This window comes from Hypanus sabinus, chromosome 5 (genome assembly GCF_030144855.1).
Source record: "Hypanus sabinus isolate sHypSab1 chromosome 5, sHypSab1.hap1, whole genome shotgun sequence".
Taxonomy (NCBI): domain Eukaryota; kingdom Metazoa; phylum Chordata; class Chondrichthyes; order Myliobatiformes; family Dasyatidae; genus Hypanus; species Hypanus sabinus.
The window spans coordinates 110,796,406-110,821,870 of NC_082710.1; the positions used below are offsets into that span (position 1 = coordinate 110,796,406).

A 25,465-nucleotide genomic window follows, 5' to 3' on the forward strand; every position below is an offset into this window, starting at 1 on the left:
GCACTCCTCTGCAACCTGTCCCCTCCCATGGCACGCTACCCTTGCCATTCCCAACATCCTTTACTCCCACCAGACTTACAAACTTGCTCTCTGCTCCACATTGACAAATACTATAATTTTTTGTAAATACAGTACTATGCAAAAGTTTTAGGCACCCTAATTATATACAGGTGTCCCCTGCTTTACAAATGTACACTTTACGCCACTTTGCTTTTACAAAAGACCTACATTAGTAACCCTGTTTTCGCATTACAAAGAGGATTTTTGCTTTCAAGAATATTTTCCCCATATAAATTAATGGTTCTTCGCTTTACGCCACTTCGGCTTAAGAAAGGTTTCACAGGAATGCTCTACCTTTGTAAGGCGGGGGGGGGGGGGGAGAGAAACACCTGTAGATGTGCCCAAGACTTTTGCACAGCACTACATAAAAATAAATTAAGTACTGCACAAAGAGAGCAAACAAAAAGAAAGGAAAAGTAAGGTAGTATTCATGGGTTCATGTGGCATTATTACAAACAACACCTACTGTCCTTACAGGAGTGGCAAGGATGGGAATCAACACTGAACTGCGAAGTGCAATGCTGGCTAGCTTTTAAAACATTCTGGTAATCCTCACAGAAGGCAGTAAAGTAGACGTTTCAGAAACCAGACATGCAAATGTACTTTCAGAGACAAAAAAAATGTACATTAACTAAAAGACATGCTAAATAAGCAGAACAGAAATAGCTGCCAAAGTATTATCATATAACACAAGTGGAGATGCTACTAAACTGGTAAGGAGGGCTAGCATATAGTCGGTTACATGGCCATTTCACCCTCTTAAATGTATTATGAACCAGAAATAAATTCACATTGTGGTTCAATGGAAGAACTCCTATAGTCTCTTTTCCTGTTACTTATCAAGTCAATTTGGTCCTGAAATATTATGGATGTTATCCAGAATCTTGTCACCAATCTACAGGAAGGTAATGAAGAGAACCAAAAGTAATACTTTAAAACGCATGTCTTAAAGAAAATGGGTGGCGGGCTGGACCAGTCTACCAAAGGAGGTGTGAACTGTAAGATGCTCCTTCCCTTCGCTGGCCTGCAGGTCACACTTGCACAACCTGCTTAGCCCCCTGGATTATAGTCACGTGAAGCCATGGGCACAAGTGGTGGATGGTCATACGAGCAGCTGGTGCATATCATGTGCTGGTTATGCGACCACTGATGCTGGACAGCAATCTCTGAAGAGTACTGATAATGGCTGGGTTCACTTGTCTTGTAAAGACACTGCCCAGAAGGCGGCAATAGAACACCACTTCTTTAGGAAAACATTGACAAGAACAATCATGGTCACGGAAAGACAAGAACGACCATGTCGTACAACACGGCACATTACAAACTAAAAGAAAAAGTAGAGAAAATATAGGATTCAAGAGGTCAAGGCATAGGAACCAATATAAGTACAACTGGAAGAGTGAAACACCAGAACAGCAGAAATGGCCTAACCCTAAAAAGGAACATGAAAATGGAAATTCTACTATAAATAATGGAAAGCTAAAACAAATGGAGCTGCAAATCAAACAGCAACTATAAAATGGGAAAGGAAATAATATTCAAGGAGATCACTTTTCATCAGAGCTTCAACATCTTACATTATAACAGGCTTGCAAAGGAGGACCAGTTTCTGGAGTGATGGAGGTTCCATGCAAACACAGAGAGTACAACTCCCACTCTTCCTCCTATTTCCTTCATCTAAGGGAAGAACCTGCTATTGAGATTCCATTTACTACACGTGTTCAAAGACCACTCGACTCGACAATTGAGACACCAAGTGCAGGTGGATAGTCAGTAATGGTAAATAAAACACTTTGAATCTTGTCATCTTAATTTTCTCCACTCCCTTTGATTGGCTCCAAACCTCATCACAGCCTGTTCAATCATTGACCAAAAAACTAGGTTTCAAGCAGCAGTTGAGCAGCATGATAGCACTTGCCGAAATGTGCTAAAACTGAAGTCAATGGATATTGGGGAACCATTCCAATGCTCAGATTCATAATGGCACAGAAGAAAATAATGTCAAATTTCTCAGTGTTCTCATTTTGGAGGACCTTTTCTGGGTCCAGCATGTAAATGACATTACAAAGAATGCATTGCTGCACTTCCACTTCCTTAGACCTTTGCAGCGATTCAGCATGCCATCTAAAACTTTGACAAACTTCTATAGATGTGTGGTGGAAGTTATACTGACTGACTGCATCACAGCTCTGTATGGAAACACTAATGCTCTGAAACAAAAAATGGTGCAAAAGTAGAGGATATGGCTTAATCCATCATGAGTAAAGCCCACCCCACCACTAGGCACATCTACAAGTAGCGATGTTGCAGGAAAGCTGCATCCATCAACAAGGGCCACCACCATCCAGACCATGCTCTTTTCAATTTGCTGCCATCAGGAAGGTGGCACAGGAGCCACAGGACCCACCTCACCAGGTTCAAGAATGACTATTACCCCTCAACCATCAGGCTAACTTCACTCACCCCATTCCTACAAACTATGGACTCACTTTCAAGGACCCTTCATCTCATGTTCTCGATATTTATTGCTTACTTATTATTTTTATTTCTTTTTTTCTTCTTTCTTGTATTTACACAATTTGTGTCTTTTGCACACTGGTTGTTTGTCCGTCCTGTTGGGTGAGTTATTTCATTGATTCTATTGTGTTTCTTGTATTTTTGTGAATGTCCACAAGAAAATGATTCTCAGGGTTGTATACGATGACATATGTACTTTGGTAATAACGTTATTTTGAATTTTGAGCTTTGAAAAGAAAATGACTGGCTACTGGGGTTGCAGGCATTACTCAGGTCTATGCCCCAGGCTGAATCACCTTTGGTTGATTCACCAATGGTCTTTTGTTCATCACAGTATCAGATCAGTGCATGTCCACGGATGACTGTAAAACATTCCAATTCATTCCCAACTATACGACCAATAAATATACATCAAAATTTAGTATCGCTATCTAAAACTGTTCACTACAACCAAATGAAAATGAATTATAAATTGCAATACTGTAAATAACCTTGAACAGAGCTAGAGTCTATAGAAACCTGTAGACGTTTGAAACCTGGAATAAGAGAAAAGCTGGAAACACAACTAGTCGGGCTCCATTTCACACTTAAAGCTTTTAAGTCAGGGTAAAGAAAACAAGTTAGTTCTAAGGTACAGAAAAGGTGTAAGAGGAACAGATAGGAGAAAGGGAAGGTTTCTAACAGTATGCAGTCAGTTTGAGAAGTAGAATATATCCAGCTGATAGATTACTGAGTACTCTGATGAGATCAAAGGAATGCAAAAACTTAAATGCAGAGCTCTAGAAAATGTTCAGCAGGATATGCCTCGATGGATGAGAAACAAAACTTATATCACACGTGAAAGATCTGTAGAACATTTTCTTTTTCAACTGAGTGTGAGTTATCTTAAGTTTGTGATTTCAGTAGAGGAAGTAGAGTACAGAGACAGGTGAGATGCCATTCCTCAAGCTTACATTGGGTCTCAAAACAGTGCAGGAGGCCCCCGGCAGACAGGTTAGAGAGTATAAACGTGCAATTCAACCCAACAGATGTTTAGTGTCTGATGGATCCCTGTGCATAGTAACTCATCTGATTGATACATGGGGTAAAAGCATACAGAGAAACAAAGATGACACGGATACAAAGTGACCACACAAATTCTGCCAATACTGAATTTATCCTCATTCCATTTACTTACTCTGCCTCTTTCTACTTGAGTAGTGAGCATCACAACCAGAGAAGATCCTTGTTCCCAAGTCATCTGCCAGAAATCTGGACAAGTGTTGGGCAAAGGTCCCTGACAAGCGATGTACTGGTTTATTATACTGGAAGAAGGGATTTCCATCTGGAAAAATACAAAATAACCAAATTACAGCTAATTACAAAGTTATGATCTATCCAGTCTAAGAAGCTTCTTTTATGCTAATAGCTTCATTTGATTTTAAGTTCATATTTCTCCATTTAGGATAATAGTGCAAAAATCACACTTACGATTTTAAATGCCATCAAATTGAAGAATAACTGAGAGGCAATTAAGTCCATTTCTCCTGTCCAGTTATCTTACAGGTATGGTTCCATATTAGACTGAATACCAAAGGGCAACACCAATCTACTAAAAACTTATATAATGCACATCGGGCAAAATTCAAACAAAATATCACATTTATGAAGATTTCAGATTGTGAAGCTACATTACATTAATTCTTGTGAGACTGTATGTTGACTGCTATCTTATATGTGTTATTTGTGCCTTGTGCTGTGTATGACCATCGCTACTTGTTTCATACCTTAGTCCCGGATGAATGGTTGCATTCATGGGTGGAGAAGAAAAACTCTGACCTCAAACCGCCACAGCCTTGCAGCTATACCCACTCATGGGGCAGGCTTCGGGAGTAAACCCCAAGGGAAAAAATACAGAGCTGGAGTCCCTAGGGCAGTCCTACATTGAGTTCAATGTTGACTGGCAACTCCTGCAGTGCTGCTGGTGCCGAACTGTCGCTCCTTTGGGTTCATCAGTTGTGTGGAATGGGGAGCTTGCTACATGGGCAAGAGCTTGCTTTTCATGTCATACTGCCCAGGCTTGTGTATCTAGGCAGCTAGGACGCAATATCCGTGGTCAACTCTGACCGACAGAGGCCTCAGATTCATTGGTATTCATGCATGGTTGAATGACAATTAAACTTGATAACATTAAGAACCCAGATTTAGCAAGGCCTTCTATGTTGATTTTTGTATTGCTGACCATAATGATATCAGATATTTAATAATTTATTTCAACATGATCCCTAGTAATGTAATTCAAGGAATAAACATTCTGAATGGCCATGGATAGAGAACTACTTTAGAATATGCTTGCAACATTTGAAGTTTAACTTCCACTAACATTAATACAAGACAAATATGGACTGCATTCTTCCATTTTGTCTCAATAAACTCATAATGTACACTTGTTTTCAAGCTGAACACTGGTTACTTAGTACCTGATAATCACTGCTCCACATATCACTTCCTTACATAGTCATATCCATCCTTGTATTCAGGGCTTTAACTTTTTCAGTCTAAAAGTTCAAAATAAATTTATTATCCAACTACATACACGTCATCATATACTACCAGATTAAGTTTCTTCCTGATGACAGCAGCGGCCTGGCTGGTGGGGGATGGGTCCCTGGTGATGGATGCTATTTTCCTGTGACAGCACTCCTCATAAATGTGCTCAGTGATGTGGAGGGTTTTACCTGTGATGGGCTGGGCTGTATCCACTACTTTTTATTAGCTTCCCTGTTCAAAGATATTGGTGTTTCATACTAGGCCATGATGCAACCCTTCAATGTACTCTCCAAAGCACATAAGACCATAAGATATAGGAGCAGAATTAGGTTATTCGGTCCATCAAGTCTGCTCTCCCATTCAATCATAGGCTGGTCCAATTCTTCCAGTCATCCCCACTCCCCTGCCTTCTCCCTATATCCTTTGATGCCCTGGCTAATCAAGAACCTATCTCTGCCTTAAATACACCCAATGACTTAGCCTCCACAGCTGCTTGTGGCAACAAATTCCACAGATTTACCACCCTCTGATGACAGTAATTTCTCCACATCAACGTTCTAAATGTACGTCCTTCAATCCTGAACTCTTGTCCTAGTCTCCCCTACCATGGAAAATAACTTTGCCCTATCTAATCTGTTCAGGCTTTTAACATACGGAATGTTTCTATGAGATCCCCCCTCATTCTCCTGAAATCCAGGGCAACTCCCAAGAGCTGCCAGATGTTCCTCATACGGTAACCCTTTCATTCCTGGAATAATTCTCAAGAATTTTCTCTGAACTCTCTCCAATGTCAGTATATCCTTCCTAAAATAAGCAGCCCAAAAACTGTACACAATACTCCAAGTGTGGTCTCACGAGGGCCTTATAGGGCCTCAACATCACATCCCTGCTCTTATATTCTATACCTCTAGAAATGAATGCCAACACTTCATTTGCCTTCTTCACCACTGAATCAATCTGGAAGTTAACCTTTAGGGTATCTTGCACAAGGACTCCCAAGTCCTATTGCATCTCTGCATTTTGAATTCTCTCCCCATCTAAATAATTGGCTGCCCATTTATTTCTTCCACCAAAGTGCATGACCAGACACTTTCCAACATTGAATTTCATTTGCCACTTCTTTGCCCTTTCCCCTAAACTATCCAAGTCTCTCTGCAGGCTCTCTGTTTCGTTAGCACCACCCGCTCCTCCATCTATCTTTGTATCATCGGCAAATTTAGCCACAAATCCATTAATCCCATAGTCCAATTACATGCCTAATCTTCGCACACTTGAAAGGAAGTAGAGTCGTTGCTTTGCTTGCCTCATAATGGCAATTAAAAGCTGGACCCAGGACAGATCCTCTGAAATTATAACAGGAATTAAAATTGCTGGCCCTCTTCACTTCTCACTCCCCAATGAGAATTGGCTCATGGACCTCTGGTTTCCTCCTACTGAAGTCAATAATCATCCAATTAGTCCTGCTGACATGGAGTGAGAGGTTGTTGTTGTGGCACCACTGAGCCAGATTTTCAATATATGCTGTATATATTTCCTATATGCTGATCAGTCATCACTTTTGATTCGGCCAACAACAGTGGTGTTGTCAGCAAACTTAAACATGGCTTTGAAGCTGTGCTTAGCCTCACAGTCATAAGTATAAAACAAGTAGAGCAGAGGATTAAGCAGACAGCCTTGTGGTGCACCTGTGATGATGGAGATTGAGGAGAAGATGTTGTTGCCAATCCAAACTGACTGTGATTGTAAGTGAGGAAATCAGGGATCCAGTTGCATAAGGAGGTACTGAGGCCTAGGACTTGGAGCTTATTGATTAGTTTTGAGGGGATGAGAGTATTGAATACTCAATGAACAACATCCTCATATATGCACCTTTGCTATTCAGATATTCCAAGGTTGAATGAAGAGCTAATGAGATGGTGTTGGCTGTGGGCCTGTTGTGCCATTCAGCAAAATGGAATGGAACCAGGTCACTTTTCAGGCAGGAGTTGATATATTTCATTACCAACCCCTCAAAACACTTCAAATTTGTGGCTATAAGTGCTGCTGGATGATAGCCATTGAGGAAGGTTACTGCATTCTTCTTGGGCACTGGTATAATTGAAGCCTTCTTGAAGAAGGCAAGTAACTCAGACTGCTGACGCAAGAGGTTAAAGATGAGTGAACACTTAGATAGGTACCCTGTCTGGACTGCTTTCCGTGGGTTCACCTTCCTGAAGGGTGCTCAAACATTGGCCAAGTATTTTTGGTACAATTTTGATTACATGCAGTTGCGCCTTGCTGCTGCATTAAAGTTAACACCGCAGAAAGATCACGTGTCCGTGGAACTAGTATCATATTTGCTTGGTATTTTCAGTCTGGAACGGTATGCTGCTCAAACATTGCCATGCACCATAATAGTAAATACAGGCACACAGAACCCGCAAGTTCACCTGCGTTGAACAGGAGTTTCACTTTCCTTCTACCTCTTGCTATGATAATGGTACAAGTCTTATAAAGCAACTTATTTTGTTGATTTCTATGTTCCTTTCTACACCTTTAGTTTTCCTTTTGAAATGTTATTTATTAATTCAACATCATTCCGTGTAATTTATTTATTTAGCAACGTGGCACAAAGAAGCCCTTCTGACCCTTCAAGCTGCAATGACCCACAACCTGATTTATCCCTAACCTAATCATGGGACAATGAATCAACCTGATATGTCTTTGGACCATAGGAGGAAAGCAGAGGACCTGGAGAAAACCGAAACATTCTAGGAGAGGACATACAGAGACTTCTAACAGAGAACTTCAGAGTTGAACTCTGAACTTTGACATCGCGCTGACTGCTGCGCTACTGTGGCACCCAGTTATAGTTATATTATCTGCATAATTGGGTTTAAAACTGTAACACTCACCTCAAAGCATTTCTGTTCTGCTCTGCTTTACTTAGCTAATCAACCAAAGCAAATTTTCCTTACTCCCTCAGCAAGTTATTTCTTTGACTTTATTAATTAAAAAATGCAGGACGATTTGTGGATGTTAAATACATCAATCAGCTCCTCCTTTCCTTGAACAGGTGGTCACAGGCAAATCCTCACTTGATAAAGTGAAGCCAACAACACTCAAGAAGCTTACTATATATGCATAAAATGGTTGCCCCTCTAGTTTCAAACATTAAGAAAAATGTTAAGAAAAACATTAAGAAAAAATTCAGCAAGTTTCATGGTCACTGAAAGCAGATATTAAATTCCAGATTTCTTTTATAAGTTGAATTTAAATTCTCCTGTTGTCATGGTAGAATATGGATTCATGTCAATGGATCAACGATCTGATCTGGATTTACTTTGCCTTCTCCATCCATATTTTTTTAAACATTTCAACCCAAACGACTGAAGTGAACCAAAACAACTCATAACAATTGGTTTTATGATTCATGCAGCACTACGTGGGCAATTACAAAATAAAACTTGGTGGGAAATGCAAAACATTTTTTGGGTAATATTTTGAAAAAAATGCATCATTGTTCATCCATTATCTTTATATTGTACGAAGTTTCTTCAGAAAAGGCTTATTGCTGTAGAGAATAGAATTCCAAAGGACACCTTGTACTCACATTTATATAATTTGCATTGATGTAGTCATCTGTACCCTTTAGAATAACCCGTGTTGCATCATCTACAAGAAAAGCAATGAGCTTGGTAAATTTGCACAATGGAATATTTAGGCCTAATTCAGATAAAGTGTTCAATATCTAGATTGCCTTTGAATTTCCAAATGTCCTAGGTGGGTGGGGTGGTGGGGGGGGATTCACTTTAATATCAGGTGGGATGAGAGATGGGATTCACATTATATTAGATGGGGTGTGGGGGGATTCACATTATATTAGATGTGGTGGGGGAGGGTTCACATTATATTAGATGGGGTGGGGGGATTCACATTATATTAGATGGGGTGGGGTGGGGGTGAGATACACATTATATTAGATGGGGCAGGGGTGGGTTCACATTGTATTAGATGGGGTGGGGTGGGTTCAGAATATATTAGATGGGGCGGGGGGTGGGATACACATTATATTAGATGTGGTGGGGGCAGGGAAGGTTCACATTATATTAGATGGGGTGGGGTGGGGGTGGGATACACATTATATTAGATGTGGTGGGGGAGGGAGGGTTCACATTATATTAGATGGGGTGGGGGGATTCACATTATATTAGATGGGGTGGGGTGGGGGTGGGATACACATTATATTAGATGGGGTGGGGTGGGGGTGGGATACACATTATATTAGATGTGGTGGGGGGGTGGGTTCACATTATATTAGATGGGGTGGGGGTGGGTTCACATTATATTCGGTGGGGTGGGGGTGGGATACACATTATATTAGATGGGGCGCGGTGGGTTCACATTATATTAGATGGGGTGGGGGTGGGATACACATTATATTAGATGGGGTGGGGATGGGATACACATTATATTAGATGGGGTGGGGGTGGGATACACATTATATTTGGTGGGGTGGGGTGGGGGTGGGATACATATTATATTAGATGGGGTGGGGATGGGATACACATTATATTCGATGGGGTGGGGGTGGGATGCACATTATATTCGGTGGGGTGGGGATGGGATACACATTATATTAGATGGGGTGGGGGTGGGATACACATATTAGATGGGGCGGGGTGGGTTCACATTGTATTAGATGGGGTGGGGTGGGGGTGGGATACACATTATATTAGATGGGGTGGGGGTGGGATACACATTACATTAGATGGGGCAGGGGTGGATTCACATTATATTAGATGGGGCGGTGTGGGTTCACATTGTATTAGATGGGGTGGGGGTGGGATACACATTACATTCGGTGGGGTGGGTGGGTTCAGAATATATTAGATGGGGTGGGGGTGGATTCACATTATATTAGATGGGACGGGAGGTGGGATACACATTATATTCAATGGGGCAGGGGTGGGATACACATTATATTCAGTGGGGTGGGGGTGGGATACACATTATATTAGATGGGGTGGGATACACATTATATTCGGTGGGGTGGGGGTGGGATACACATTACATTTGATGGTGTTGGGGGGGGATTCACATTATGTTAAGACAGGATACAAAATGAAATGAAGTGGGATGAGATACGAGGAAAATGATACTGAATTTGGAAGCGTTGCCTGTCAATTAATAAATCGGTCAAGAGTGACTAACCGAATGAACTTGAACAATACTGACTATCTGCATGGCTCATTTTGGAAGCAAATCACTGACATCATGGATTTTATTGACCTTTAGTAATCTTCACTCCCACCTCATTTCATTCTGGTGCAATGTCACATCCTTCAATAAATGACCTTGTGCAATAACTCTCACTACTGCCAACAGAATCTCAGGCTACAGAACAGCACCAAGTACTGTGTGGCCGTACTGCATCTCCACCTACAAATGGATGACTTTTGAAGCTGGATGGAGAAATGTGTCAGCAAGAGGCAAGGTAGAAATTGCAGTCTTGCCCATATCGGTAAAGTAACATCAAGCCCAATATATAGAAAAGATTTCAAGAAGTCGATAGGAATACCAGATCAAGTGAGCAAGCAAACTAGGGAGGCCAGAATTAGGTAGAACCAGAAGTCGCAATGAACACAGGATGAAATCTTATGATTAAAAATGCAACTTTCATGTTTGTTTATCATTTAAAATATTCTCAACGAAATCTCATCCTGCCAACTGAGGATTTAACCATATATCAATTGGAATTTAAGAGCAAACTTTCTCTCATCCAATTCCAAATCCGCTGCATCAGTTTTTAATCATGTTTGCTAAATTGCTTGATCTAGTAATTCAGTGAAAATGCAGCAGGGTAATCTCAACAACACACACAAAATGCTGGTGGAACGCAGCAGGCCAGGCAGCATCTAAAGGAGAAGCACTGTCGACGCTTCGGGCCGAGACGCTTCATCGAGGGTAATCTTAACATTGGTTCCAAATATTAAAATTGTATTAATCCTGTAAAATTTTCATTTCTTTCCAAACTACTAAATTTTCTATTTGGACACCATTTTAAGTGCAGTAACATTGAATGAAATGGAGGTGGATGTATGAAATGAGGGGCAATTGATGGACCATTGGCTGCTATAGTTAACACCAAGGAAGATGGACAAAATTACAATTATTTTATACATTTCCAAAACAGTTATGTAAATAGTGAATTTCAATATAGAAAGTTGCTCAGGTATGATTAAAACAGTGGTAGTCAGAGGGTTAAAACAACCTTTAGAAAATAGAATAAATACTCTTCAAAGCACACACAAAATGTTGGAAGAACGAAGGTCAGGCAGCACCTACGAAAATGAATAAACATTTCAGGCCAAATCCTGATGAAGGCAAAATACCAGCATGACCAGCCAAAAGAATAACACTATTTCTCACTGGTAAAACGTAATAAGTGGTGTGCTACAGAGATCAGTGCTGGGACCTCATAACATGGATAACTTGGATGAAGGCACCATGGTTAATAAATCTGATGGAAAATACTAAGAGAATAAGATTATAAAGGGAGATAGATAAAGTGAAGGGTCAAAAAAATATATAAGGAATGCAGTTCAGTCTCTCTTAGAAAGCAGAATCTTCTGCCAATTGTTGAGTGTACCGATGCATTCAAGGGACAGCTTAGAGATGGCAGGAAGAGTCTTCTTTGGAAGATAAACACTGCCACAGACCAGTTAAATTGAAAGATCAGTTTAAGCACCAGAAATTCCATGAATATAGAAATATAATAAGAGGCAATACCATTTGCTCTAAGAAATGACTTGTAATGCATTTTTGGATGAAGTACTGAAAAAAATCTTGCTGAGACGTAACAAAATCGTACCTTATCTGGAAGGTGACATGTCACTGGAACAAACATTTTTGAGTAATTTCTAATTTAAGTACTTGTTCTAAGAATGACTTTACTTTGTTTAAGCTTTCCTTGCATTAGTGCTGTGTTCAGCAAGTTTTTGAGATTTGTTGATGTGTTGCAGAATACATAAGCAAAGATTGGTTGACTGGCAGAAGGCAAACAACGGGAATAAAGGAAGCTTTTCTGGGGTGACAAGTGGTGTTCCATGGGGGTCAGTGTTGTGTCCCCACTTTTCCTATTATACATTAAGGATGACAAAATTGATGGCTTTGTGACCAAAGATAGGTGGAGGGGCAGGTAGTCTCGAGGAAGCAGGGAGGCTGCAGACGAATTTGGACAGGTTAGGGTGATGGGCAGATGAAATAGTGTGGGGAAATGTATCATCATGCTCTTTAGTAAAAGGAATAAAGGCATATACTTTTTCAAAAATTGGAAGTACAAAGAGACTTGGGAGTTCCAGTGAGGGATTACCTTAGGGTTAACTTGCAGGTTGACTCAATCTACATTTGTGAGCATATTAGGGCCCCTTATCTAAGAAAGGATGTGCTGACATTGGAGAGTCCAGAGGAGGTTTACCAGAAAGATCACAGGAATGAAAGGGCTGATGTATGAGGAGCATTTAATGCTATGGGCCTATACTCACAGGAGTTAAAAAGAATGGACTGAAAAGCTTGAACATATAGACATTAAAAAGAGGATGTGCTGGAGCTTTTGGAAAGCATCAAGTTGATTAAGTCACCAGGACTGGACGAGATATACCCCAGGCTACTGTGGGAGGCAAGGGAGGAGATTGCTGAGCCTCTGGAATGATCTTTACATCATCAATGGGGATGGGAGAGGTTCCAGAGGATTGGAGGGTTGCAGATATTGCTCCCTTATTCAAGAAAGGGAGTAGAGATACCCAGGAAATTATAGACCAGTAGGCCTTACTTCAGTGGTTGGTAAGTTGATAGAGAAGATCCTGAGAGGCAGGATTTATAAACATTTGGAGAGGCATAATATGATTAGGAATAGTTAGCATGGCTTTGACAAGGGCAGGTCGTGCCGTACCAGCCTGATTGAATTTTTTGATGAGATGAGTAAACATATTGATGAAGGTAGAGCAGTAAATGTAGTGTTTATGGATTTCAGCAAGGCATTTGATAAGGTTCCCCATGCAAGGCTTACTGAGAAAGTAAGGAGGCATGGGATCCAAGGGGACATTGATTTGTGGATCCAGAATTGGCTTGCCCACAGAAGGCCAAGAGTGGTTGTTGATGGGTCATATTCTGTATGGAGGCCGGTAACCAGTGGTGTGCCTCGAGGATCTGTTCTGGGACTCCTTCTCTTCATGATTTTTATAAATGACCTGGATGAAATGGTGTCAAGTCAAGTCACTTTTTATTGTCATTTCGACCATAACTGCTGGTACAGTACACAGTAAAAACGAGACAATGTTTTTCAGGACTATGGTGTTACATGACACAGTACAAAAACTAGACTGAACTATGTAAAAAAAATAACACAGAAAAAAAACTACACTAGACTACAGACCTATCCAGGACTGCATAAGGTGCACAAAACAGTGCAGGCATTACAATAAATAATAAACAAGATAACAGGGCAGTAAGGTGTCAGTCCAGGCTCTGGGTATTGAGCAGTCTGATAGCTTGGGGGAAGAAACTGTTACATAGTCTGGTCGTGAAAGCCCAAATGTTTTGGTGCCTTTTTCCAGATGGCAGGAGGGAGAAGAGTTTGTACGAAGGGTGCGTGGGGTCCTTCATAATGCTGTTTGCTTGCGGATGCAGCGTGTAATGCTCTCAATACAACCCCTGTAGAATGTAATGAGGACGGGGGTTGGGAGATAGACTTTCCTCAGCCTTCGCAGAAAGTGGAGATGCTGCTGGGCTTTCTTTGCTATGGAGCTGGTGTTGAGGGACCAGGTGAGATTCTCCGCCAGGTGAACACCAAGTAATCTGGTGATCTTAACGATCTCTATCGAGGAGCCGTCGATGTTCAGCGGGGAGTGGTCGCTCCGTGCCCTCCTGAAGTCAACAATCAACATTTTTGTTTTGTTCACATTCAGAGACAGGTTGTTGGCTCTGCACCAGTCCATTAGCCACTGCACCTCCTCTCTGTATGTTGACTCATCATTCTTGCTGATGTGACCCACCACGGTCGGGTCATCGGCGAACTTGATGATGTGGTTCAAGCTGTGTGTTGCAGCGCAGTCATGGATCAGCAGAGTGAACAGCAGTGGACTGAGCACACAGCCCTGGGGGGCTCCCATGCTCAGTGTGATGGTGTTGGAGATGCTGCCTCGGATCCAAAGAGGAGGGATTGGTTAGTAAATCTGCTGATGACACAATGGTTGAGGGTGTTGTGTATAGTGTGGAGGGCTGTCAGAGGTTATCGCGGGACATTGATAGGATGCAAAACTGGGCTGATAAGTGGCAGATGGAGCTCAAACCAGATAAGTGTGAGGTGGTTCATTTTGGTAGGTCAAATATGATGACAGAATATAGTATTAATATTATAGTATATATAGAATATAGTATAGTACTCTTGGCAGTGTGGAGGATCAGAGGGATCTTGGGGTCCGAGTCCATAGGACACTCAAAGCAGCTGCGCAGGTTGACCATGTGGTTAAGACGGCGTATGGTGCACTGGCCTTCATCAGCTGTGGGATTAAATTTAAGCACTGAGAGGTAACGTTGCAGCTTTATAGGACCCTGGTCAGACCCCACGGAGTACTGTGCTCTGTTCTGGTAACCTCACTAAAGGAAGGAAATGGAAACTATAGAAAGGGTGCAGAGGAGATTTACAAGGATGTTGCCTGGATTGGGAAGCATGCCCTATGAGAATAGGTTGATTGAACTCGGCCTTTTCTCCTTGCAGTGATGGAGGATGACAGGTGACCTAATAGAGGTGTACATGATGATGAGAGGTATTAATCATGTGGATAGTCAGAGGCTTGTTCCCTAGGGCTGAAATGGCTAACACAAGAGGGCACCGTTTTAAGGTGTTTGGAAGTAGGTGCAGAGAAGATATCGTGGCAAGTTGTTTTTACACAGAGGGTGGTGAGTGAATGGAATGGGCTGCGGCGACAGTGGTGGATGCAGATACGATAGGGTCTTTTAAGAGACTCCTGGATAGGTACATGCTTAGAAAAAAAATTAGAGGCTGTGGGCAACCCTAGGTAATTTCTAAAATAAGTACATATTCAGTACAACATCATGGGCCGAGGGGCCTGTATTGTGCTGTAGGTTTTCTATGTTTCTAATGGCGGGTGGGGGGGTGGAGGGGAGAGGAAAGAGTCTTACTGAAATCTCTCAAGCTTTGAAAGACATATATTGAGTGGATGTGGATAGGATGTTTCCCATGGTAGGAGAGTCTATAACCAGAGGACCAGAGGGCACAGTTTCACAGCTTCAGAGTAGAAGGGCATCCCTTTAGAACAGAAATGAGAAGGAATTTCTTCAGCCAAAAGGCGATGAATCTATCAGATGTCTGTGGAGGCAAAGTCATTCAATATATTGATCTATTTAAATCAGAGTTTAATAAGTTCTCGATTAGTCAGGGTGTCAAAGGCTATGGGGAGAAAGCAGGAGAGTGGGGTTCAGAGGGAAAATAAATCAGCCACGATCAAATGGTAGCAGATTTGAAAGGCTGGATGATCTAATTCTGCTCCTATGTCTTATTACAGATGTCCATTGTCTTCCTTAAAGATGACCAGATTAAAAATAACTGTTCATGATGAAGAATAAAACACTTCTCTGTTGTGAGATCTTGTTGATTCTAAGTTCCTTGCATAGAGCAAGGCCACATTGCCATAACATTAAAGCCTTTACTTACAAGGTGAGATGTCTCTGTATCTGTTTTTGGAAATATTGTGAGGTAACTTGGCACATGCCATCGTCATACCAGGCTTTTTTCTATACAGTTGCTAAGAGAAAAAAAGAACAGTTTTATCTTCAATGACGATATAGAAATATAACAGGCTAGACAAAAACTATCAAAATAAACCTATGCAACGCTTACTGTTCCATAGTTTTATTGACAATGCATACAAGGAGCTATTTGCACTTTAAATGGCTACAGATTTGGTAAATATTTCAGTGAATTCAACTGGACGATCAGCATTTGAAGTCATTAGCTCAACTTATTTGATTCCCCAGTACCATTAGCCAGAAATTGTTTTTAAATCCTGACTAGGGTTCGCTTTGCTTCTCGATCCTTTTCTAAACTACACAAGCACTGCATTTCCTGAGATGATTTAATAAATTGGACATTACTTCCTTTTCTTGTCTGGCCAGACAGATATTAAAGATGCCACAGCACTTGGAAATTGTTGTACATTATGTAATCAACTTCTTATAGCTATATAGCTTCCTATAGGCAGCACGGTAGCACAACACTTTACAGTACAGGTGATCTGGATTCAATTCCTGCCACTGTCTGTAAGGAGTATGTACGTTCTCCCTGTGACCATGGGGTTACCTCCCACAGTCCAAAGATGTGCCTGTTGGTGGGTTAATTGATCATTATGAATTGTCCTCTGATTAGGCTAGGGTTAAATCGGTTGTTGAGTCGTGTGGATTGAAGAGCCTATTCTGTGCCGTATCGCAGTAAGACAAAAAAATCAACATGTAGAGTGTGTAGTGTGTAACATTACACCAGATGCAAATACTCTTTATTTCCAAAATCGTTGGATCGTTGGACATTGGTGGGGGGGGGGGGGGGGGGAGGAGAAGAGGAGGGCAGGGAGTTGCTTTTCCAATGACTGAAGGGTTATGAAAGAGCAGTCAATTAATTGGTTAACTAGCACCAACAGTTTAAATGACTTCATATTAATCTTCAATTAGCAATCACCATACCTTGTAACATCTTCAGAGATTGCTGTGTTATGCGCACATGTGGGAGACTACTTTTATAAGTTCAAAAAGATCGATTTAAGTAAATTGAATACACTTTCATAATGAAAAGGTTCTTACATCAAACTGTGCAAGAATCGTTCCAGTCTCCAAACCATCCCGTAAATGTATCATCGACTCTCTTAAGGCATCGTCATCCTGGTGTGTTACATCCAAAAGTGACTTCTCAGGAATATACTGAAAATCGGGTTCACTTTCTGCCTTCTCTTCCACAACATCATAAACAGCTGAAAGGATAAATTTCACACCATCACCGACTACACTTGTGCATAATGACAAAAACTTAACTTGACTGGACCAATATACTATTTGGGGAAATATTAGTTCAGAAGGCTTCAGTCAAACAAGCTAAATATTCAAGTCTGTTGAGCTTGAACAAGCTTCAATTTGCAACTAACAAAGTTTCAGTTTCGAAGTTCCAAACTTACCATTTGGCCGAACGAGTAATAAAAGTTCTTCGGAGCGTATCTCACAGCTTGCTTTGATGAAAGCGACAACCTGATCATGAGTGTATTCTGATATATCCCTGCCATTGATCAGTACAACCTGATCACCCTCATTCAGCCGTGGAACACAAGTGTCAGCCTACATATCGAGATAAAACAAGATAATAAAACACTCATAGCTATTTGAATGGGCTGCACAGTTAGTGCAACACTTTACAACATCAGTTATCTGGCTTCAATCCCTGCCACTACTTATTAAGATGTTCTCCCCACGATCGCATGAGTTTCTTCTGGGTGCTCTGGTTTCCTCCCACACTCCAATTTATGGGTTAGTTATGTTGATGCTGGAAGCATGCTGACACTTGCAGGCTGCCTCCAGCACCTCCTTGGACTCAAGATAAACATGTAACAAATAAAACTAAACTTTTTATCTTTGTTTAGGGCAGTTAAAATTGCTATATTTGCTAGAATCTTAAAAAGTTCTATGCATGTCAAGGAAAATAAATTATTATTCTCTTTATATTTCAGAGATTAAGTGGAATTTTAATTTAACATTTCCTCAGTGCTGGACAACAAGACTCAACTGAATATTGCAGTGCAATAGTGTAAATAAAAGAGCTTCCTTAAGACATTTCATTTGTTTCTTAACCCACCAAAAGTCAGATTCTCAAGGACTAAATCTGACATTCTGTGAAAAATACTAAATTAATGCTTTAATCTCATTTTTGGCACATGGACACTGTTGGCAATTCTGGTATTTATTGTCAATCTTCAATTATTGCTAAACAAAAGAGACAGCCATTAAGTCAAGTCACTTTTACTGTAATTTCGACCATAACTGCTGGTACGGTACATAGTAAAAATGAGACAACGTTTTTCAGAACCATGGGGTTACATGACACAGTACAAAAACTAGACTGAACTACATAAAAAACATCACAGAAAAAAAACTACACTAGACTACAGACCTACCCAGAACCGCATAAAGTGCACAAAACAGTGCAGGCATTACAATAAGTAATAAACAGGACAATAGGGAAGTAAGGGGTCAGTCCAGGCTCTGGGTATTGAGTCTGATAGCTTGGGGGAAGAAACTGTTACATAGTTACATATACAACCAGGAGTCGTACACAGACTCAGAAGAGGCAAAGGTATAGATTTCCATCCTTGAATGACAAAGGAGGTGGGCTTTTATAATAGATTCACCGGTATAAATCTTGATAACTTTTTATTCCAGATCTTCAGTTAAATTGAATTATCCTACTTCCAAAGCAGGAGTCAAACTCATGCATTGAGATCAGAGGGCCAGGCTTCTGAATGCTGGTGTAACTGAATCACATAACCAAATACTATTTCAGATAAATCTTTATACACAGTCACTTACTGGTGTTCCAGGAGCCACTCTTGATACAATGACTGGCATTTTCTGATCAATGCCTCCCTATAAAAAAAAAGGAATAATATGAAATACGAATGAAAACTGAATTTTCATTATGGGCAGCTTAGCACAATGAGATAGCACATCATGCCAACAACCAATTAAAACACAAAGTAAACCAAATCTCTATAAAGCCCTATAAAGATCCCACATCTCAATAAACTACTGACCTGTAACTATGCTGGACATTGTTAATTAATGCCGCAAAACAAATGATATCACAGAGAAAGCCAGTTTTGCATAAGTACAAGAGTATAAGACATAGAGCTGAATTAAGCCATTTGGCCCAATGAACCTGCTCTACCATTCCATCATAGCTGGTTTATTATCCCCCTTCAATCCCATTCCCCCCATAACCTTTGACACACTTACGGAGAACCTATCGACCACCAAATTAAATATGACTTGGCCTCCATAGCCGCCTGAGCAATAAATTGCACAAATTCTCCACTCTTTAACTAAGAACTTCCTCCTCATCTCTATTCTAAATGTACATCCCTCTATTCTGAGGCTCTCCCCTCTGCTCCTAGACTGTCCCACTATAGGAAACATCCTTAAGACATAGGAGCAGAATTAAGTCATTCAGTCCATCGAGTCTGTTGGGCCATTCCATTACAGCTGATCCTGGATCCCACTCAAGCCCACACACCTGCCTTCTCACCATATCCTTTGATGCCCTGACCGATCAGGAAGCCATCAACTTCTGCCTTAAATATACACATGGACTTGACCTCCACTGCAGTCTGCAGCAGAGCATTCAACAGATCCACTACTCACTGGCTAAAAAAAAACAATTCTCCTTACCTCTGTTCTAAAGGATCGCCCCTCAATTTTGAGGCTGTGCCCTCTTAGTTCTGGATGCCCCCACCATCCTCTCCACATCCACCCTATCTAGTCCTTTCAACATTCGGTATGTTTCAATGAGATCCCCCCACATTCTTCTAAATTCCAGTTAGTACAGGACCAAAGCTGCCAAAAGCTCCTCAAAACTGTTGACAATACTCCAAGAGTGGCCTGACTGGTGTCCTATAAAGGCTCAGCATTAGCTCCTTGCTTCTATATTCTATTCACCTTGAAATAAATGTCAACATTGCACTTGGCTTCTTTACCACAGACTCAACCTGCAAATTAACCTTCTGGGAGTCTTGCACAAGGTTTCCTAAGTCCCTCTGCACCTCTGATATTTGAACCATTTAGATAATAGTCTTCTCTATTGTATCTTTTACCAAAATGCATTATTGTACATTTCCCAAAACTGTATTCCATCTGCTCTCTTTTTGCCCATTCTTCCAATTTGCCTAAGTCCTGGTACAATCACATTGCTTCCTCAGGTTTACCTACCCCTCCACCCATCTTATCATCTGCAAACTTTGCCACAAAACTATCAATTCCTTATCCAAATCATTGACAAACAATGCAAAAAGTAGCGGTCTCAATACTGAGGACTAGTCACTGGCAGCCAACCAGAGAAGGTCCCTTTTATTCCCACTTGCTGCCTCCTGCCTGTCAGCCATTCTTGCTATCCATGCCAGCATCTTTCCTGTAACGCCATACAATTTTATCTTGTTTAAGCAGACTTATATGTGGAATCTTATCAAACACCTTCTGAAAATCCAAGTAAATTACATCCACTGCCTCTCCTTTGTCCACCCTGCTTGTTATTCCCTCACAGAACTCTAACAGATTTGTCAGGCTAGATTTCCCTTTACAGAAACCATGCTGACTTTGACTTCCTTTATCATTAGTCTCCAAGTACCTTGAAACCTCATCTTTAATATGAGACTCCAACACTTTCCCAACTACTGATGTTGGTTAATTGGCCTACAATTTCCTTTCTTTTGCTTCCTCCCTTCTTAAAAAGTGGAGTGACATTTGCAATCTTCCAAGTGATTCTTGAAAGATCATGGCCTTTATCATCCATTATCTCTTCAGCAATCTCTCTCAGGACTCTGAGATATTGTCCACCTGGTCCAGGTGACTTATGCACCTTAAAACCTTTGAGTTTGTCTGGAACCTTTTCTTTTGTAATTGCAATAGTACTCACTCTTGCTCCCTGACACTCATGGACCTCCGGCACACTGCTAGTGTCTTCCACAGTGAAGAGAGATCCAAAGTATCCATTAAGTTCATCTGACATTTCTTACCCCCCCCCCCCCCCCTTTACTACCTCACCAGCATCATTTTCCAGTGGTCCAAAATTAATGTTCACCTCCCTTTTACTCTTTATACAACTGAAAAAGCTTTTGGTATCCTGCTTTATATTATTGGCTGGTCTGTCCTCATATTTCATCTTTTTCTTTCTTATAGCTTTTTTGAAGTTGCCTTTTGTTGGATTTTAAAAGCTTTCCAAGCATCCAACTTTCCACTCACTTTTGCTAACCTTATAAGCCCTTTCCTTGGCTTTTATGCAGTCAGCCATAGTTGCCTACCCCTACCATTTGAGAACTTCTTCCCCTTTGGACATACCTATCCTGCACTTTGTGAACTATTCCCAGAAACTTCAGCCAGCTCTGCTCTGCACATCCTCTCCACATCCACTCTGCCTTGGGCCTTACAATATTCTATAGGGCTCAATGAGATCCCCCTCATTCTTTAAAACTCCAGAGTGCCAAACGCACCTCACATGTTAACCCATTCATTTCCAGGACTATTTTTGTGAACCTCATCTGGATCCTCTCCAATGCCAGCACACTTTTTGTTAGATAAAGGGCCCCAAACTGCTTACATTACTCCAAGTGAGACCTTATAAAACTTCAACATTACATTCTTCTTTTTATATCCTAGTGCCCTCAAAATGGATGCGAACATTGCATTTGCCTTCCTCTCTATCGACTCAACCTGCAAGTTAACCTTCAGGGAATCCTGCATGAGGATTCTTCATCTCCCCTTCCACCTCTGATTTCTGAATTTTCTCTCCATTTAGAAAAATAGTCTACGCTATTCAACCAAAGTCCACGTCTTCATCTTCTGGACCAGCCTACCATATGGGACCATGTCAAATTCCCCACCACCAATTTACAAATCACTGGCTGGTGATCATCTTGCTTTATCTCTGCTGCTCTCCTTGAATAAAATGGTTAATATTTGTAATCCTTGGTAATCCAGTATCTCACACACAGTGAACAAAGATGCAAAAATGTTCATTAAGGCCCAAGCAATCTGGTTAATGCTTCCCTGCATGCACCTTTCTTTTTAATAATCTTCCAACAGGATCAAAGATATTTACCAGAGTTTGCTAATCAGCTTAAACTGCCTTTCAACCAAATGGACTTTTCAGTAGTACCTTTTCTTGTAAATGATGAACTGATTTGCAAATAATTCCCATTTTTCCTACAGAAAAATTATTTAAAAATAAGTGAGGCATATTGTTTGTTAATACAACGTGTCCTACCTTAACATTGAAACCAAATCTCCCATTCTCATCCGCTTTCATTCTTATTAGAACTAGATTGTCATGAGGAACAATACCATTCGGCTGTAGAAAAGAAGGCAAAAGGCAAAACATTACAAAATTACGAAATAATGGCAGAACATTCATCTTTGCAGATAAGTTATGGACAAATTCAGGCCTAAACCCAAATGAGGGTTGAGGAGGGACATTGAAAATCTGGTTGAATGGTGCCATTGCACTCAATGTCAACAAAACCAAAAAGATGATTATAAATAACATGGGGAGGTCAATAAGCTAGAACAAATGACAGAATCAGGGGTGGAGAGGGTCATTATCCTTAAATTCCTCTGTGTTATTATTTCTGAGGATCTGTCCTGGGACAAGTAGGTAAATGCCATTACAAAGAATTGGAGGCAGTGCCTTTTCTTTCTTCGAAGTTTGCGCAGATCTGGCATGTCATGTTTGACGAACTTCTAAAGCCACAAAGTGGAGGGTATGTTGACAGGTTACATCACGGTCTGGTTTAAAAAACACCAATGCCCAAGAATGGAATGTCCTACCGAAAGTGGTGGATGCAGTCCAGCCCACCATAGGAAAAACCTTCCCCATCATTTAGCAAAGAGCACAGCCACAAGAAAGTAGTATCCATCAAGGACCCCATCACCAAGGCCATGCTGTCTTCTCACTGCTGCCATCTGGAAGGAGGTACAAGAGCCTCAGGTCCCACACCACTAGATTCAGTAACAGCTATTACCCCTCAACCATCAGGCTCCTGAACCAACGTGGATAACCTCACCTCAACTCTGAACTGATTCCAGAACCCATGAACTTAATTTGAAGTACTCTACAACTCATTTTTTCAGTATTATTTACTTAGTATCTTTGTATCTGCAGTTTCATCCAATGCCAAACAAGTCTTTATGTGCATTTTTCCATTGATTCTATGCCCTACTGTGAATGCCTGCAAGAAAGTGTACCTCAGTGTAGTATATGGTGATATATATGTACTTTGATAATAAATTGACCTTGAACTGAAGCAAGTACAATTTAAGACTCAGGATCATCTATCTCCTTCAGTAAAACAGAATGAAAGGAATACTCTTGTTCAGTTACGCTTTTAGAGTCACAGAATCAGAGCTGTATAGTACGGAGGTAGACCCTTCAGTCCAACTTGCCCATATGCAGGCATTTGGCCTATATCCTTCCAAAATTTCTTATCCATGTACATATATAGATGTGATTTAAACATACAGGCTTTTAAAAGGCACAAAGATAACAATTTTAATGATTTTCCTTTTGATCTTGGGTTTAGTTTGCTGATTTCTGTGGTAATCCCAACTATAGATATCAATTCAATTTTTAAACGAAAAGTCAGATAACATCAATAAAAAGAACACACATTTATGTGTATACAGTTTTGCAAAGGCAGCTATCTGAAATTTCAGTAACTATTCTGTATCAGGATGCTGACTGATTTGGAGCCTTAAGATGCCAAAATATACAATCTCTCTTTGCATTGCATTCTTTTGTTTCAAGTGAAAACAAAAGAAAGAGAATGACATATTTAAGATCAAATATTATTTAATAGCATTTAGAACATCTGAAAGATTATGGTACATAGCTATTTTCAGTTCCACACAACTGCATTTTGAAGTGTCCTTGATGTACTAGACCATGGCATGCACATTGGCTAACTGTACCAAGACTTTCAAAGAACCTGGGATACTTTGCATGCTTGTTATTTTCCTTCGATTTATCATCCCTTTATATCGCTGAACACAGTATTTAATCCACAAAAAACATTTACATTAAGACTAGAAGGTCCGTTTCCACTGTTTGTGTGGTGAAATCGGATACGTTCTTATCAGAATTTTCATTCTGGTATGCACTATGACCTTAACTAAGTCAGTACATGCTATAATCGAGGTTGTTTGCAGATGTATATCATTTCCTACCATCAGAAATAGAACTAATCCTGTGAATTATGACAGTCTTAAATTCACATGCATGATGCCAAATGCAATCTTCCATAAAATATAAAAACAAAATACAGTCAATTTTAATACAGATGTGCAATAACAGCACAAAACACTACAGAAACAAGTTTTCAGTTTAATCATTCAAATATAATAAACACTTTTTGTGATCGGTTTAAATGCATTATTTTAAAATAAGACGACAAAGTCAAAGCAGGAAAAGGCCTTTTTAGCTGCTTGTTACTTGCATTGTTAAGTGAAATCATGAATCACATTTCATAACACTTCCTTCCTGTACTAATTCCAATTCCATAATTCTTTTAATATCTAAGAATCTATTGATCTCTCCCTGGCATATATACTCAGTGACCAACTCTCCATAGGTCTGTTTGGAAAAAGATTGGATTAAACATTGGCTTTATCCAAGTAAGTTACACACTAGCTTCATGGAAGAAGCCAGAGTGCGGTAGTAGATGGCTGCCACACTGATTAGAGGTCTGTGACTGGTGGTGTGGCACAGGGATCAGTGCTGGGTCCATTGTTGTTCGACATTTATATCAATGATCTGGATGATAATGTGATTAACTGGATCAGCAAACTTGCAGATGACACCAAGACTGGGGGTGTAGTGGATAGTGAGGAAGGCTATCATGGCTTGCAGTGGGATCTTGACCAGCTGGAAAAATGGCAGATGGAATTTAATACAGACAAGTCTGAAGTTCTGCACTTCAGTAGGACCAACCAGGGCAGATCTTACATAGTGAGCAGTAGGGAGTGTGGTAGAACAGAGGGAGCTGGGAATATAGATCCGTAATTCCTAAAAAGTAGCATCACAGGTAGATAGTCATAAAGAAAGCTTTCGGCACAATGGCATTCATAAATCAAAATACTGAGTACAAGAGTTGGATGTTGTTATGTTTAAGTTGTACAAGACATTGGTGAGTCTTAATTTGGAGTATTGCATGCAATTTTGGTCACCTACCTACAGGAAAGATGAAAATAAGATTGAAAGTGTGCAAAGAAAAAAAAAACAAGGGTATCATCAGGACTTGAGGACCTAAGTTACAGGGAAAGGTTGAAAAGGTTAGGACTTTATTCCCTAGAATGTAGAAGATTGAGGGGAGATTTTATAGAGATATACAAAATTATGAAGAGTATAGACAGGGTAAATGCAAGCAGGCTTTTTCCACTGAGGTTGGGCAAGACTCCAACTAGAGGTCATGGGTTAAGAGTGAAAGGTGAGAAGCTTAAGGGGAACATGAGGGAGGACGGTGAGAGCATGGAATGAGCTGCCTGCGGAAATGGTGCATGT

The 25,465-nt window shown here is 40.6% G+C and overlaps 1 protein-coding gene across 4 annotated transcripts in view; it reads right to left on the minus strand.

The window, feature by feature from the left end:
- Positions 1-25,465, minus strand: part of ptpn4a (protein tyrosine phosphatase non-receptor type 4a) — a 216,927-nt gene that overhangs the window by 16,639 nt on the left and 174,823 nt on the right. For all 4 annotated transcript variants that reach the window (XM_059970335.1, XM_059970334.1, XM_059970333.1 and 1 more), the window contains 7 exons: positions 22,178-22,261; positions 18,733-18,789; positions 17,331-17,487; positions 16,963-17,129; positions 15,824-15,914; positions 8,699-8,760; positions 3,755-3,901 (listed from right to left, as the gene is read on the minus strand). In XM_059970335.1, the coding sequence (XP_059826318.1) occupies positions 3,755-3,901; positions 8,699-8,760; positions 15,824-15,914; positions 16,963-17,129; positions 17,331-17,487; positions 18,733-18,789; positions 22,178-22,261 (765 nt within the window). The remainder of the gene's footprint in view (positions 1-3,754; positions 3,902-8,698; positions 8,761-15,823; positions 15,915-16,962; positions 17,130-17,330; positions 17,488-18,732; positions 18,790-22,177; positions 22,262-25,465) is intronic.